We start from the raw sequence: 15,111 nt of genomic DNA on the forward strand, positions 1-15,111 counted from the left end.
TGGATAAGAGTAATTAACTTAATCATATAATAGAGATTTTTTTGAGGGTAACCTCATACCTCTGGAACAGACATTATACTAGGATATTTTATACTGAGTAATTTAATCCATGAATGGAAGGCAGAATTACAGGAATTTTATAGATTAATATTATTAGTTGGAAATATATAAGCAACCAGTATTCCTGTATATAGTAAGGAATATAAATTCAATCAGAAGAAGAGCACCTTTTATTTGTTTTTTTTTTCTTTTTTTTGAGCTCACAAAATTCATTTGAACATGTGACTTATGCTTAGATCATTCAGCTCACAGTTAATCAGCAATATATATCGGTATGTACGCTAAAGATGAGAGATAGTGCTGTCTGGATAATCATCTCTCTTTCTATCTTGTCCATATTCATTCAGTTCTTCAACATTGTATGCCCGTTCTTTCTTTTTGCTGCGGAATCGAAGACCTAACGGTATAACTAATACCAAGAAACCAGTAAACGACATTACAACAACTAAAATATCGATGTTAGATAATTTCTTCTCTGGAAGGTAAATCACATACCAGCAGCTTTCCTAATTTGCTCCCATTTCTGTTTCTCATTTTCGGCTCGAAGTTTTCCTAAGGAAACAGATAGCAAGTTATGTAACTCTACAATTTTCGCACTAAGCTGTTGAACATCATTGCGAGTATCGTTTTTCCTATTTTCAAATTCCATTTTACTTTCGGTGCCTAACTTGTTAAGATGTTCATGAACAAGTTGTTCTAAACCTTCAACCTCACGCTGGTTTGAAAATAGGCCAGCACGAAGTGTGCTAATTTGATCTTTTCTCATATTTATTTTTTCAGAACGAAGCTCTGACAGGGCTGTTCGAAATAAATAGGAAAACTAAAGAACGTTAGTTGAAGGAACTAATATGAAATATTTAATTAAAGTAAATTATTATAAGCAATTTCGTTTTCAATTTACTCACATTCTCAAAATCGGCTTCTGATAAATAGGTCATATGGCTGTGTCGTAAGAGTTCAGTTATAAACATATTCGTAACGTCCAGAAAAGCTTCTGCTTCTTTTTCGTTATAACCACCTTCGACCAATGTTTTAAAAAAGCTATAGGTATCGAAATGGGAACCTTCAAGGTCTCGAAATCGTTGATCCATATCACTCGATTTCACCAAAGAAAGGTCGGGTTTGGATATGGTATTTTCCGAATCGGTAGCATAGAAACGATTCAATCTGTGCTTAAATAAAGGCCTTGCTGTACATTTTCTAGGGTGTAGACTCGATAGTAGTGTAATTCTAGATAGTCGGATAGGTTTTATTAGAGAGCGGTTTACTAGAGAAAAAGACAGCATTTAATATTATAAACAGTTTCCTTTTATTTAATGAATCGTATACAATAGCTTCACAATCTGCATTTGGCAATCCGTGTATTTAACGTTGTAACTTGGATGGTCATCTGAAGTCAGTCGAAGAATGCTTGGTGAAGGACACTTAATTCTTTTTTTTAGTCATGCTTAGGTCTCTTTATTTTAAATATAATTTGATGAATTCATTTATTTTTGAATCTGATATTACTCGTGACAATGACCATATCGCTAATAGAGCGCTGTAGGCGCACTGTGCTTCAGGAAAAGGAAAACAGCGAGTTCCAAAGACACATTATTATAATAATTAATTGTTGGGTAAACAAGAGAATGCTGTTCAGCATGAACCTTGGAGCAAAAATTTTCCATACCATCAAATGTCTTCGGAAGAAACCAGCAAAGAACACCGTGCTAGCTGCAATTGAGAGATAATATAGTAGAAAAGAAGAGCAAAGTAGAAGAAAATATCTAAAAAACACTTTTTTCGTAGTATAAGGCTTAGCTGCAAACAAGGGAAGAGATAAACAAGTAATAATAGGACCACCCAAAGTGTGCAAAAACATTAGTATACCATTGATAATTTGATTTTCTGCGGACGTGGAATGAATAAATGCAAAATTCCAATCAAGGGAAGAAATAACCGCTTGATTACCGGTTGTGAAAAAATGCGACAACCCAAGAATGCTTAATAGAATAGACATAAATGTTACTCCGGGCGATGACTGAGAATTTTCAATTCGCAATAATATAAATATCTGCACTAGACAAGAAATTAAGGACAACTTACCCAGTGGGCGTTGAAGAAACAATAGTAAGGATGAAAATAATGCGAAAATAAAGTAATATTCCACGACTGCGATCAGAACTTCTCCATTACCTGATTTTTGATCACGATTTATATGTACAGAAAACAAAGATATTTGCCAAAGTAGACAAGTAAGTATGCCAATAAGAAATATATTCGCAATATAGACAAGCATTCGACCGTACTTGAATTCAAGGGAGGAATTATTAGCCAAAATATGTTGTACAATCCAAAAAACAGATGAAAGAAATTCAAATATATGCAATATTACTTGCTTCCTTTTCGATAGTGTAACCTTCAAAACTGATTCTAGATAGTTCTTAAATATATAAGGAAGTAAGATAGAAGTAAGGGTTGAAACTGACAAGGTAATTAAGCTTCGTAAGGTATTTTCAGGTGTAGAAACATAAGTACTGGTGCAAAAAAATCCTTGCTCCTCGCGACAGTTCGTAATGTAAGATGTCAAGAACTGCAGGATAATGAAGAGGATAGACCAGAAAGATGAATCCAGAGTCAACCTAAGATCTCTGTTTGTAAAGCTTTTACAAATCATTAAAAAGCCAAATGTTATGCAAAAGTAGTGAGTCAATTGATCCTCCCATATCGTGAAAGAATTAGAGCCAAAACTGCAAACATGGAGTATGGCTAATCCCAATGCTAAAAGACTATGGAGACTAGGAATAGTAAAAATAAATTCAAAAGATACTTTCCTATACAGCTCAAGTAGAATGGTTATATTTGGAACTAACGTGAATAATGACATCAAATAATGAGTAGGTATTAAGGTTCCAAGAAATAAGAATGGTACAGAAAATAGAAAGATTTTTTTCAAAGTAATAGCTAGTAAATCCGAAGCGTTATTGGTAGCGTTTGTATCGTTCATTAGCAAAGCAAGAGATAGACCGCCTACAACCAATGTTACGAACCCCGTAAGCATCGGTAGTAGGCTGAATTCTGCCCAAATGCTTTTAAAATATCCAAATATATGCTGTGAGCTTGTATATCTCTTTATAAACAAATCCAAATATTCATTATCGGTATGCACAATAGGTTTAGCAACAGAACCATATTCGTTTTCAGCTTCATTTTCATAACTTTGAATGAACCTATTAATCTGAGCCATGTTTAGCTCCATACAATCGTGCAAAAATTTAGCTCCGTGAAAGTAAAATGGTTCTGGTATTAAAGTTCCTAAACTGCCATATGGAATAGCATTTCCAAGTATCAAACTCAAAGTTGGAACCAAATCAACTTGTTTCGAAAAACGCCCTTCTCCGAATGGCTTAAATGGTTTAAAAGCTGGCCTCTTACTGTACATCCACAATGCCGAATTTAATTCATCGAAAGAGTCACCGCCATGATTACCTTTACTGTCCATACCATGATCACCCATAACTAAAAGAAGAGTATCGTCGTCAATCAAATCCATCATCTTCTTAATACACTCATCCATCTCTTTCAACTTTTCTGTCATGGTAGGATGGTTCGGTCCTAGCCGATGCCCAACATGGTCAACTCCTAAGTAATGGGCGATAAGAATATCCCATGGCGCGTTTTCTATATAGTCAAATAGATATCTGTTCACTTTCCGGTCTACGCCATGAAGGTCAGGAACATTAAAGGAAAAAGCAGGTCTAGAATATGTTTGATTCAAGAACTCATGGTACAAAGCATCCCAAGTATCATCTCCTAGCAAAACAATGTCTTTACCTAATGATTTCCATTGATATAAAAGATTATCTTCATCAACATTTGTGCCTGCAAAGTTTGAACCGATGTCAATGAAAGTTGGAAGGGAACCGGTGGTTAAACCTTTTAGACGCTGAGAAGTAGTTGTAGGTGCGTCAGCTAAAAATTGAAGTAAGACGGAATGCTCAGGATGTGAAACGGATGTTTCATACGGAGTATTTAGGGCATTATGATAATAAAAAGAGTCGTTAGAAGGTATCAAAAAATCATATCTTAAAGCGTCTATAACAACTATAACGGCTTTAGAGAACAATTTTGGAGCCCAGCACTCAGAGGTTTCATTCCACTGTGATATATTTAGTGGTGGATTAGAACAAGACGATGTCGAGTTTAAGACTTCTCTTCTTAATAGAAAGCCATCAGTAAACGACTTAAGTCCATATAAATTTGATAGCAGAATTAGCGCGAAAAAAATACTTGCTTTCAAAGCATTCCATGTATTCGACAAACTACTGTTTTTAGTTACCTTAACCTTTCCTTGCATAAACAAATGACTAAGAATATAAACCTTTATATTATATTATTCCCCAAAAACGATTGTGTTCTTATAAAAGGTGGTGAACGGTACAAACGTATAAATCAATTTACTACTTTTATCGACGATTTATTGTAAAGTACTGGAGGGTAATTGTTAATTATTTGCATGAATTCTAAAGAAACTATCTTAAGCTAATGGAAAGTAAAAACAAAGTTCCAACTTCAAATAAAGATAATATTCATGGCTTTCTTTCCCATATTAGCTAAAATCGATATATAAAATTAAATCATAAATAAAATCGAAAAATCGATCTAAAAGTTTTTACAAATCTCATTATGTTCAGATTAAAATGTTTCCAACATGGCTAGTAGCATATGAATCCTCCGATAACTGTATTTCGACAGTCAAAACTTGTCCATTAACCAAAACTAGCTATGAAAGGTTAGTAAGTCCATGTTACATATCCACCTTACCAAAATTTTAAATCGTTGGAATTCATCTTCATTACCCGGATACCAAGGTGCGACGCTCATACCCAATACTAAAGTATCAACATATCTGTTTAAAGTTATGAATTGTGGAATGAAGGAATAAGCATATACAACTTGACCGCTGATTACTTTTTCCGTTGTGATTAACCTCAGTATTGATAGTTGACCACTTTGAGTTGCACAAACGAGACTCTGCACTTGAGGTACATATTCCATCATATTAATTCTGTGAAGTCCCTCAAACCGTATAGCAGATGGATCTTCGAAGCAATTCCGACAGCTCACAAAAGGATAGATTTGAGAATGATGATATCCACATAAGACAACGGAATACTTGGTCGCAAAAACAAAGAGTTCCTCTGGGGGTTCTCGTACAAACGTACGAAAACAGGATTTTAGATTATCCTACGTATCTCATGTTAATGGAAATGTAAGCAGCGAAATATTCACTTACCGGAGATTCATTGTGCATATGCACATAATACTCACCTTCAAACACGGCATCGTCATCATAATCATCTTCATCGGAAATAAATGATTCTAAACTTAAGGAAACCGATGGATTCCAAGGAGTCTGTCCAAATGTTCTGGCAGGTATTAAAGTCTCAATTTTATCCTTCACAGTTGGTACGAAAGTAAAGGCGAATTTATCAACAAATTTAACAGACCATATCCTAATAGTCATTAATAGGACGAATGTTCAGATTTACATACCACACTTTAGTATGGAATTTGGACAAACAAGACAGCTTATTAATATCCCATAACTGTAATGACCGATCAATTGATCCACTTAAGAGCAAATTCCCCTTCGAGTTGAATGATACGCAAGGAACTAAAACCGTGTTAAACATAACCAGTTGGGAGCATAACTTACTATTGTGTTGGTGTTCTATCAGTTTTAAGGACTCCTGTCGAAACCAAGGCGAACGGTAATCACGTTTGCATTGTTTGTAATCTGTAGATAAATTGAAACTGGACAGTTAGTCGGTATTGTGAGAATGTTGCTTCTGAGGAAAAGTCTTACATATTGATAACATGAGCGTTAGAGGAGATGGCTAAATACCTTTCCGACGAAAGAGCAATTCCCCAAGCAGAAGCACCAACCGAAAAAGTCATAGGATCTCTTTGAAGGTTTTTTACATCATACATTGCGACTTTCCCACAATCTGTCGCAGTGATCAAATATTCCAAATCACCTAGAAGGTCGCATCGGATATGATTGATTCCATTGGGCATTCCCGGGAGGAGATCGCCATGCTGTATTGGTGAAGACTTATGAGCACAAGGAAGCACAATTAGAGGTTCAGGCTCATTTGAATCTCGAGAAAAAGGTAGCAGATTATAAACGAAAACATCCTCTGGAATAATTATTAGTTACTATTTTGTTCAAACCGTATTTCCCTTGCTTTTGTACCTCCGACAGCCACAAACATGTAGTCAATCAACCTGCTACATGCAACTAAGGAATGTCTGAAAAGTTGAAATGGCTTTTCTTCTAGTTTAAATAATTTACAGACAGAGAACTGGAGCACCATTAGTAAGCATTTAATAGTAGTTTGCACATTTTCATACATCTAGGCGATTCAGAAACTCATTGACTAAAATTTCTTTATCCATTCTTATTTGGAAGCCTTTCTTTAAGTATATCTTCAATTCATAAGGAAACACGACTAATCAAGTGGAAAAGTAGAGGTGGTTTATGCACCAGTGAAACTTACACACACATTACTATTATCCCAAAAGTTTCACATAAGGTTTTTTCTTACATCTTTGGAAGTAGTTATCTTCTTCAGATTACTGAAATGGCAGCAACTGCTGCAAATTGCTTATCCTTCGCCCAATTTCAACGGCTGAGGTACTTCATGGATGTGCCGACTCAAGAAACAAGTCGTGTTGAGTTTGAAGGGACTTTCGAGGATAATTGGAAGGATGATTTAGATGGCTTTTTTGATTCAGAAGAAGAATTATTTATAACAGCGGGAAGAATATTCTACTCAAAACTTAGAGTGTTTCAAACCGTACGAAATTTGGGTAGCAAGCTGGAATGGCCAGATTTACCCTTAGCAATAAAAAAAGAATTCATTTCGCAGTGTCGTGAAGAACTTGAATCTGGGAAAACACTCCGAAATGGAGCCTTCTATACGATCCTGTATCTGTGCGCAGGAGTGTATGATTGTGTCAAAGATTTAGATGATCATTTTCAAAGCATAGAGAGAAACATTGAATTGCTTAGAAGCTTTGGAATTCCTAGAGTTATTTATTCTATCTTTACAAATTGGAACACAAACCGTTTGCCTGGCTATATGTCGGACTTGAAAGAAAAGGAGATGCTTACTCTCTTTCTTTCATTGTTTTGCTTCTTTTTAACGGTCCCTTCAGAAAATTATGCTGAATGGATTGAATGCGCACGTTCTCTGCAGCCATCATTAATGTCTTCCTTGGTACAATTATTTAATGACACGATGAATGAATACGAAATGGACCTTGATAATGTCAGCCTTTTTCCGTTAAGACAAATAACCTTCCTTATTTATAAAGTGTGTTTCCGTTTGTGGGGTACAGAAACGGATTTTCAAGAAAAGAAGAATGTTGTTGGGAACATAGATAATAACACATCCTCTAATAAACCAAAGACTACAATTTTAGATTATGAAGTCTTTCGCCACGAAATTGCTACCAAGTATTCCTTTTTCGCCCATCCTTTTTATTCGCTCCCGTTGGATAGAGAACAGATACATATCCTTCCTACGCTGAACACAGATTCGTTTCATAAATCCTATTTTTTATGCAGTAGTCGTCTATGTTCCCCAGAAAATCCTTCTTTACCGCTGACACACTCGAAATCAAAAGTAAACACTCGACGTGAGCAATTTCAAACGAACCAAAACTTACCTTTTGGATTTACACCTTCTATAAAAGATTCCCCCGCTCCTAAAAGTATAATAGAAGCTACTGAGCTTTTGCATCGTCAAAGCAAACACAATATTATTGTGCAGCAACTACTTTTCGAGCGAGAATACTTACGGCATTGTACACATCAGCATCTCCTTGGTACCAGTTTGAATGATGCAGTTAAATCTTTGGATTTCTCACATGAGAAGCCGGCAATTAATGATCCATCTGTGAGTTATATTTCGAAGTCTTATGACGACTTATTCCTTCATTTGGATATCTTCGTACAATTATCGATGCATTTATTTTATTATACTTCTAAAAAAGTAAATAAATTATACATCGAAGCATTTTCTTCATCCGAAGCAGCAATGCAAATGCAAAGCATTAATGATATGGCGGTTGCCGACTCCCCTAGTGAGGAGATTAGTGAACCTGTGATTAAGCCGCTAGAAAAGAATTCAATAGGTGAATCGAACGAACTGGCTTCTGGCTTTTTTGTGTCAGGTAATATTTTGTACTTCATTGATACTTGCGAACTAATATTATATTCTCTGTCGGGTCTTTTCTTGATGATGATCAAATGGCTTCGTTTATCTCATGTATTACGATCCGAAAGAATTGCAAAACTGTTGTACGATAACCATTTTCTAGAAATTCTGAGTCGCTATTTCTCAGACAATGAATCATCAATGCACGCCGAACGAGACATGAAATGTCTTCGGGGTGGCTTTTTCACATTCACTGCGAAGTCCTATAAGCAAATTTCCAGTGGTTCTTTTGTCTACTCCAAGAGTCCGTCTTATAGAAACACGCTTATTACTTTGAATTGCCTTCGTTTAACGGGAAAAATCTGTAAATATCATAATAACAGAAAAGAAACTCTAGTTAAAATTGATATGCAGAATCATTTGAAAAGACTGCTAGAAATCCCTCATGATGTACTTAAGGGATATGCGTTGAAGGTTTTGAAATTACATATACCATATTTGGGAGTAAAATGGAAGCAAGCCAACATGAATGTTATTACCAAAATTTATTTGCACTGTCCTCTCAATTTGCGAGATAGTTGGATCTTTCCAGAAAACAATTTGGAAACACAACGGTCATCCAAACTTCAAGACACCTTTTTGTGTATTTTGATCCGATTTTATCATAAACGACTATATGGGAATATTTGCAATAAGTTATACGACCTAAATATGCTTGAGGAAATTCGATTGAAGCGAACCATCGAAGAATTAGTAGAAACGAATATGATGGAGAATCTGCCAGATGCTATGTGGACCTATGCACAAAGCTCTGAGACTTCTGATTTCTTCGATAATGAACTTTCATCTGTTCTTGTACAAAATGTGTCTTCGTTTTTCTAACCTGCGCTTCATTGATTTATCCTTTATTTCTCTTTCTTTACTAAATAATAAGCCTTGAAGGAAACGAATTCATGTTAATTCTAAATCTTACTGTATTCTTTTTGTTTCAACAATTCAGATAATCCTTTCAAATTTAAACGTTTTAATATCTTTACATACAAAGAAAGCTTTTCGAATGCCTTTTCGTACAAAAGTCCTTACCTAATTTGTTTACTAATAGTAATTAGTGACGTGTAAGGAAATCACTATTATCAGATCATTTTTCTTTCGCTAGTATAATATATAATTTTGTGTAGCTCCGTCGAACCAACACTTAACTCCATACACGAAAATATTTAATTAGTGAAGTAAAGGCGTTTGATTTATACTTGAGAAGAACAGCATATTCAGTTTTTCATTTACCAATTGCTTTTGCAAACAATTATTATTTGCTGGGTATCAATTCAGCACTCGATAGTTATTTGCCCAAAACGTATTTCGAGTGAGAAGTAAAACTATTTGTAAAGTTTGGTTTTTGAAATTTCAGGCAAATGGATGTATTCTTAGAGATTGCAGACAATTATGTCTTTGATTCATTGTATGGCAAAGTTGTGAATGCATTTCCTGCCTCTCCTGCCTCTCCTGTTATGGAAGCTTCGAGCATGAACACGACTACCGCTATAATAAACAACTCTATTAGTAATTCGTCTACAATCGCGTCTGCTTTCCTTGATCGCAATAACTTGTTCCGACAAGGTCTTAGTTTGTTTTTCATCACATGGATAATGGGAACTTTATCCTATTTTGTTTCGGCATGCATAGCTTACTTTTTCTATTTCGATCGTCAAGAAGCTCGTCAGCATCCCAAGTTTTTGAAGAACCAAGAGTTGTTGGAGTTGAAGGTTGCATTATCAAATCTTCCCGGTATGGCCGTCTTAACATTTCCATGGTTTTTGGCTGAACTCCGTGGCTATTCTTATGCTTACGACGATCCAGCTGAGTATGGATACTTTTATTTGGGTTTCTCTGTTATCCTGTTTCTTCTCTTTTCCGATTTCTTAATTTACTGGATTCATCGTGGTCTTCATCACCCTTGGTTTTATGGCCCTCTACATAAATTACACCACAAATGGATCATCCCTACTCCATTTTCTTCACATGCTTTCCACTTCCTTGATGGTTATAGTCAATCTTTACCCTATCATTTGTTTCCCTTCTTCTTTCCCTTGAATAAATATCTTTACTTGGTTCTTTTTGGATCTGTTAATTACTGGACTGTTCTTATCCATGACGGAAAATATTTCTCAAACAATGCCGTGATCAATGGTGCTGCTCATCATGCTTCTCATCACATGTATTTCAACTACAATTATGGTCAATTTTTCACTTTGTTTGACCGTCTCTGTAGTTCTTACCGTCATCCCGATCAAGAATTGTTTGACGCTGAACTTAAGAAAGATAAGAAGCTTCAGAAACAAAGGGTTGGTGAAATGGAGTATATGCTGAAGAATGTTGAAGGAACAGACGATCGTATGTATACTGACAAGAAAAATGCTTAAACGTTCGTAATTCTTGTTTTGTCGGATCCTTTTGGTTTATAATAATAACGTTTTCGTCCCTCCTCTCTGGCCCTATTCCTCACTTTCATTTTCATGCCTTAAAGCACTCTTAATTAGATTTTTACTAGGTTAATTGTTGAGTCAAGAAATATTACAAGTACAAATTCCTTACTGAATTAACAAACTATGAAGTAGTAGGAAAGAAAGTTTGGAAGTATTAGTAATTGCCTACAAACTGTTCTGTACGCGTCGCAAGTTTCTTCTCAAAAATACTCGCCCTTGAAGTGTAGGAGTTGAATGTTTTATATGCGTCCAGCTATTAGCCCTCATTCGGTCGAGGTTTATAGAATGAGAATGACGATCGCGAATACCAAAAGGTCGGTTTCGAACTATTATTACTTGGGTTTCAGACACATCTAAATCGGGAAGGCTCACAGATTCTAATGGTTTTTTGAATAAGTTATCTAAAGCGGAATTGAATAAATCCAAATTAGATATCAAACGAGTTTTTCGAAACGTTGTATCAAAAGCAAAATCGATGGCCTTTGCTTGATCTATCGGTATTAAATTGGACATAGATCGGCACAAAACAAACCTCTCTTATAATGGAATGTAGAATAATTAGTAATGTGACGGCAATTGAGGGACAATCACAGGTAATAAAAGGAAGCTTCAGAGAGAAACGGATTTCTTAAACCGCGGTAGAAATTCAAAAAATAAATGTTAAACAGTATGAGAAAAAGGCTTTCGTATGGAGAAAACTAATGTTTCGAGTTTAGAGATATCCTGTTTTCGTTAAATAGTTCAATTATTTTAAAATTCTGTATAGTTTACTACAGTGTTCTTGCTAATTCATGAAGTATTACTAAATTCCTTTCAATCGTCCAAGGAGGATTGAATAAGTGAAGCATACGCTGAACCACCAACATTCTGTCACTGGATTGAGCTTGTCGTGATATTTGAATAAAATCTTCCTTTATGAATAAATAATGGGTCTTTTAATACAGTGGTCCTTTACTCAGGGATTCATATTAGGGCAATTGTTAACGATTTCGGTTATTTATGTATTTCTTCGGTTTTTTTTATTTTGTAATCCACCACCGCAAGATCTAGCCAAAGAAGAAGAAAAGATTGAAGCAATTAAATCTCAACAATCAAAATCTTCTCCTAGTTCTCCCCCGAGTGTTGCCAATGCTACTGACAGTGCTAGACATTATTTTCAAGATACCCATTCAACTTTGGATTCCGAGTTTTTGGATGCTCTTTACAATGTTAACGAACATGAACCTGAATCACTAGATTGGTTCAATGTTTTGATTGCTCAAGCTTTAACTCAGTTCCGACATGATGCAAGCTCGAACAATGTTGCTTTGAGAAAATTAGAAGCAGTTTTAAATAAAGGTACTCAAGACAGAACAATGGTTGATCACATCTACGTGAAAAACCTTTCATTGGGTCGAGGATTCCCTGTTTTTAGTCACTGCAGAGTTCTCCGTCGAGAGCAAGGATCTTCTCAGCTACGAGCAGAAATGTTAGTTTCCTTAAATGATAATCTTACTTGTACAGTCGAAACGAAACTGCTACTGAATTTCCCAAAACCTTCATTTGCGACACTTCCTCTGTCTATAACTATAAGCATGCGAAGATTCGTTGGGAAGGTAATACAAATATTAAGAAAAAAAAAAACCTTATTGTTCTTATCACTTCGGCGTATTTATGTTTGCTAACCTACTTTAGATGATGATTCATTTTTCTCCAAGCAATGGAGCAGATCAACCAGCTTATTTTAATTTCTCCTTCGATCCTGATTTTGTGATCTCTTTAGAAGTCAATTCCCTTATAGGAGCTAGATCGAAACTACAGGACATCCCTAAAATCACTCAATTAATTGACTCTCGTGTCCGTCAATGGTTTATTGCTCGTTGTGTTTCCCCTCAATTTCAACAGTAAGTATATCGTTGATTTTTATACTCTATTAACCACGGACAATACAGAATCGCTATACCAAACTTTTGGCCCACTTCCGCCAAAGAAGGCCATGCACGCTCACAAACGACAAGTGCAGATATGCATGGCAATATGTAAAAGAATACAAATCAGAAAAATCTTAATTGCTCCTTTTTATTTTTGCCGCTTTGACAAGAAAGGTGGATATTTACGATTGGGTATCCATCCGTTGTTTTCATATTTGAGCCACCACCGGTTACACTCAAAAGTTATTCCTTCCATACTCATCCTGTTAATAATTCTTGCAATGTTTCTGGAGTCGTCGATGCCGCTATGTTGGTTTCCTTCAAATCGAAGATTCCACCGCTGCAGCATTCCTTCAATATTTATTCTTGGTACATGGTATACATCAGAAAAATAAGCTCGAAGGTCGACAAAGTGACCCTTGATCCAGTCTGGAATCTGTGTATTGCTAAATTTGAACTGTTAGGTTAGCTGACATTGGAATGTCCCAGAAAAAGGTAATTTTAATAATATAAGTCAATTTAATTAAGCCAAAGATGATTACCTGTTTTGCAATGAAAGACGCCATGTCCCAAGGACCATCGCATGTCCAAGCCCAATTTTTTAGCTGACTCCTAGGGATCGCTCGTGAGGGTTCGAGGATTTTTATTTCATCAATTGGGGGTTGGAGGATAGCTCTATGTTGTCTTAGGAATTCTGTCAAGTTTTCAAGCACCTGCAGGAATGGCGGTGCTTGGTCTATAACCGATTGTTGTATCCCAGTTAATGATATACAATAATCGGATAATGTAGGATTCATATTTGGCCGAACATAAGAATGAAATTCGTCGATAACCTCATTCTTTTCCAAGTCATAAAGCAAACAGGGAAATTCTATTATTTCATTATCGAAGGTAAAGCCGCATCCTTCCTCACAAGTAGCTTCTACATCAACTATTAATAAATATCGACTTTATAAAGAAAATTATCGAGTTAGTTTAATAAAATTTCTGTAAGACATAAAAAAATGGATTCGTACGTACAGAGGAATTTTGGCTTGATTGTCTAAAGAATAAAGATTCCATTGCTGTTGCTTCTTTTTTTCTTCCAAACGCTGCTCCCGAAACTTGTATCGTCGGCGCAACTTGTCCCTATTTTTGTAAGTTACTATACTTTATAAGGGCTAATAGTACAGAGCAAATTTGGAATTTTAATACGTACTTGCTTCCTGAAGAATTCAAACCAAGTTCTTCCAATGCTACTCTGAGTTCTTCAATCGCTGACGGTGACTTTTTACTCATGGTAAGGTCGGGTTGGCATTTTGATGATAGCTCTTCCCATTCGCTTGAACTTGCGACAAAAAGTGTCTATATACTTGTAAATTCGATTTTCTCTAGAGATAAAGAAAAAACAAAATTTTTATAAGCTAATTTATCAAAGCTTTTCTGCCTGTAAGGTCGTTGTATGAGAAGAAGTATTAGCGAAGGAAATTTTGGGCATTAATTTTATATGGAGGATTTTTCTACATTAAAGCAACCTACAGGGACCTGGGAAGCTTCTGAAGAAGCATCAGATACTCCAAGTTTACTTGTGGTTATATTGGATGCGAATCCAGCTTCTTGGTATTCACTTTCTAAACGTATATCCGCTGCAAAAGTACTGGCGGATATCAACGTCTTTTTAAATGCACATTTAGCATTTCATCATGACAATCGAGTTGCTGTTTTGGCTTCTCATTATGACAAGGTTGAATATCTTTACCCAAAGCCAGAGACTGAAGAGACTGTTCCTTTGTTAGATCCTGCGAAAGAAGCAAATACATATCGCAAGTTTCGAGAGGTTGATGATTTTGTCCTCAATGGGATGAGGCGGTTGATGAAGTCCACATCAAAGGTATCCAAAAAGACGCTGATGTCAGGAGCGCTATCCCGTGCCCTGGCATATGTAAACCAAGTGCAAAATCAAAAATATATCCGATCTAGGATAGTTATTTTCTCACTGACTGGTGATGTGGCTCTTCAATATATTCCGACGATGAATTGCATTTTCTGTGCACAAAAGAAAAATATTCCAATTAGCATATGTAACATTGCGGGTGGAACACTCTTTCTTGAGCAAGCTGCGGATGCTACAGGAGGCATTTACTTAAAAGTCGATAACCCCAATGGTTTATTGCAGCATTTAATGATGACTTTGTTTCCTGACCAGAATCTCCGGAAACATCTAAATACCCCAAATCAAGCGAATGTCGATTTTCGGGCTACTTGTTTCTGTCATAAAAATGTTTTAGATGTCGGCTTTGTCTGCTCTGTATGCTTGTCTAGTAAGTACACATATTTAAAAGCGTAAAGAGGTTAACATTTATCTAGTCTACTGTGAACCAAGAGAGTTTTGCTCGACCTGTCAAACTAAATTTACTCCCACTACACTATCCAAACGGAAGTTTTCGTAATTTAACTTTCATTTACGTGTTC

The 15,111-nt window shown here is 35.9% G+C and overlaps 9 protein-coding genes across 9 annotated transcripts; 4 read left to right on the forward strand and 5 right to left on the reverse strand.

Annotated features, from left to right (window-relative positions):
- Positions 1-341: 341 nt before the first annotated feature.
- Positions 342-1,346, reverse strand: SOMG_05114 (mitochondrial proline metabolism regulator; the record flags this gene model as incomplete). Its single annotated transcript, XM_056183888.1, has 3 exons — positions 342-505; positions 556-880; positions 966-1,346. The coding sequence occupies 3 exons, from the start codon at positions 1,344-1,346 to the stop codon at positions 342-344; spliced, it is 870 nt and encodes a 289-aa protein (XP_056036550.1).
- A 272-nt stretch (positions 1,347-1,618) lies between these two features.
- Positions 1,619-4,396, reverse strand: gpi13 (pig-O; the record flags this gene model as incomplete). Its single annotated transcript, XM_056180066.1, has 1 exon — positions 1,619-4,396. One exon carries the CDS (start codon positions 4,394-4,396, stop codon positions 1,619-1,621), a length of 2,778 nt encoding a protein of 925 aa, XP_056035530.1.
- A 333-nt stretch (positions 4,397-4,729) lies between these two features.
- Positions 4,730-6,501, reverse strand: crt10 (WD repeat protein Crt10, involved in ribosomal RNA decay; the record flags this gene model as incomplete). The annotated part of the gene is made up of 8 exons (XM_056180067.1): positions 4,730-4,822; positions 4,864-5,286; positions 5,336-5,555; positions 5,596-5,716; positions 5,759-5,856; positions 5,909-6,242; positions 6,299-6,407; positions 6,457-6,501. The coding sequence occupies 8 exons, from the start codon at positions 6,499-6,501 to the stop codon at positions 4,730-4,732; spliced, it is 1,443 nt and encodes a 480-aa protein (XP_056034826.1).
- Positions 6,502-6,686: 185 nt separating this feature from the next.
- far11 (SIP/FAR complex subunit, Far11/Csc2) lies at positions 6,687-9,149 on the forward strand (the record flags this gene model as incomplete). Its single annotated transcript, XM_056180068.1, has 1 exon — positions 6,687-9,149. The coding sequence occupies one exon, from the start codon at positions 6,687-6,689 to the stop codon at positions 9,147-9,149; it is 2,463 nt and encodes an 820-aa protein (XP_056034825.1).
- Positions 9,150-9,679: 530 nt separating this feature from the next.
- erg32 (C-5 sterol desaturase Erg32) lies at positions 9,680-10,687 on the forward strand (the record flags this gene model as incomplete). Its single annotated transcript, XM_056180069.1, has 1 exon — positions 9,680-10,687. The coding sequence occupies one exon, from the start codon at positions 9,680-9,682 to the stop codon at positions 10,685-10,687; it is 1,008 nt and encodes a 335-aa protein (XP_056037299.1).
- Positions 10,688-10,915: 228 nt separating this feature from the next.
- mis19 (kinetochore protein Mis19/Eic1) lies at positions 10,916-11,263 on the reverse strand (the record flags this gene model as incomplete). Its single annotated transcript, XM_056180070.1, has 1 exon — positions 10,916-11,263. One exon carries the CDS (start codon positions 11,261-11,263, stop codon positions 10,916-10,918), a length of 348 nt encoding a protein of 115 aa, XP_056034827.1.
- A 413-nt stretch (positions 11,264-11,676) lies between these two features.
- On the forward strand, positions 11,677-12,772 carry mmm1 (ERMES complex subunit, membrane tether and lipid transfer protein Mmm1; the record flags this gene model as incomplete). The annotated part of the gene is made up of 3 exons (XM_056180071.1): positions 11,677-12,345; positions 12,425-12,633; positions 12,682-12,772. The coding sequence occupies 3 exons, from the start codon at positions 11,677-11,679 to the stop codon at positions 12,770-12,772; spliced, it is 969 nt and encodes a 322-aa protein (XP_056034830.1).
- Positions 12,773-12,808: 36 nt separating this feature from the next.
- On the reverse strand, positions 12,809-13,938 carry eri1 (double-strand siRNA ribonuclease Eri1; the record flags this gene model as incomplete). The annotated part of the gene is made up of 4 exons (XM_056180072.1): positions 12,809-13,117; positions 13,203-13,608; positions 13,681-13,788; positions 13,859-13,938. 4 exons carry the CDS (start codon positions 13,936-13,938, stop codon positions 12,809-12,811), a joined length of 903 nt encoding a protein of 300 aa, XP_056035219.1.
- A 208-nt stretch (positions 13,939-14,146) lies between these two features.
- tfb4 (transcription factor TFIIH complex subunit Tfb4) lies at positions 14,147-15,089 on the forward strand (the record flags this gene model as incomplete). The annotated part of the gene is made up of 2 exons (XM_056180073.1): positions 14,147-14,960; positions 15,007-15,089. The coding sequence occupies 2 exons, from the start codon at positions 14,147-14,149 to the stop codon at positions 15,087-15,089; spliced, it is 897 nt and encodes a 298-aa protein (XP_056036800.1).
- Between the last annotated feature and the right edge of the window lie 22 nt (positions 15,090-15,111).

Source organism: Schizosaccharomyces osmophilus, chromosome 1, assembly GCF_027921745.1.
Source record: "Schizosaccharomyces osmophilus chromosome 1, complete sequence".
Taxonomy (NCBI): Eukaryota; Fungi; Ascomycota; class Schizosaccharomycetes; order Schizosaccharomycetales; family Schizosaccharomycetaceae; genus Schizosaccharomyces; species Schizosaccharomyces osmophilus.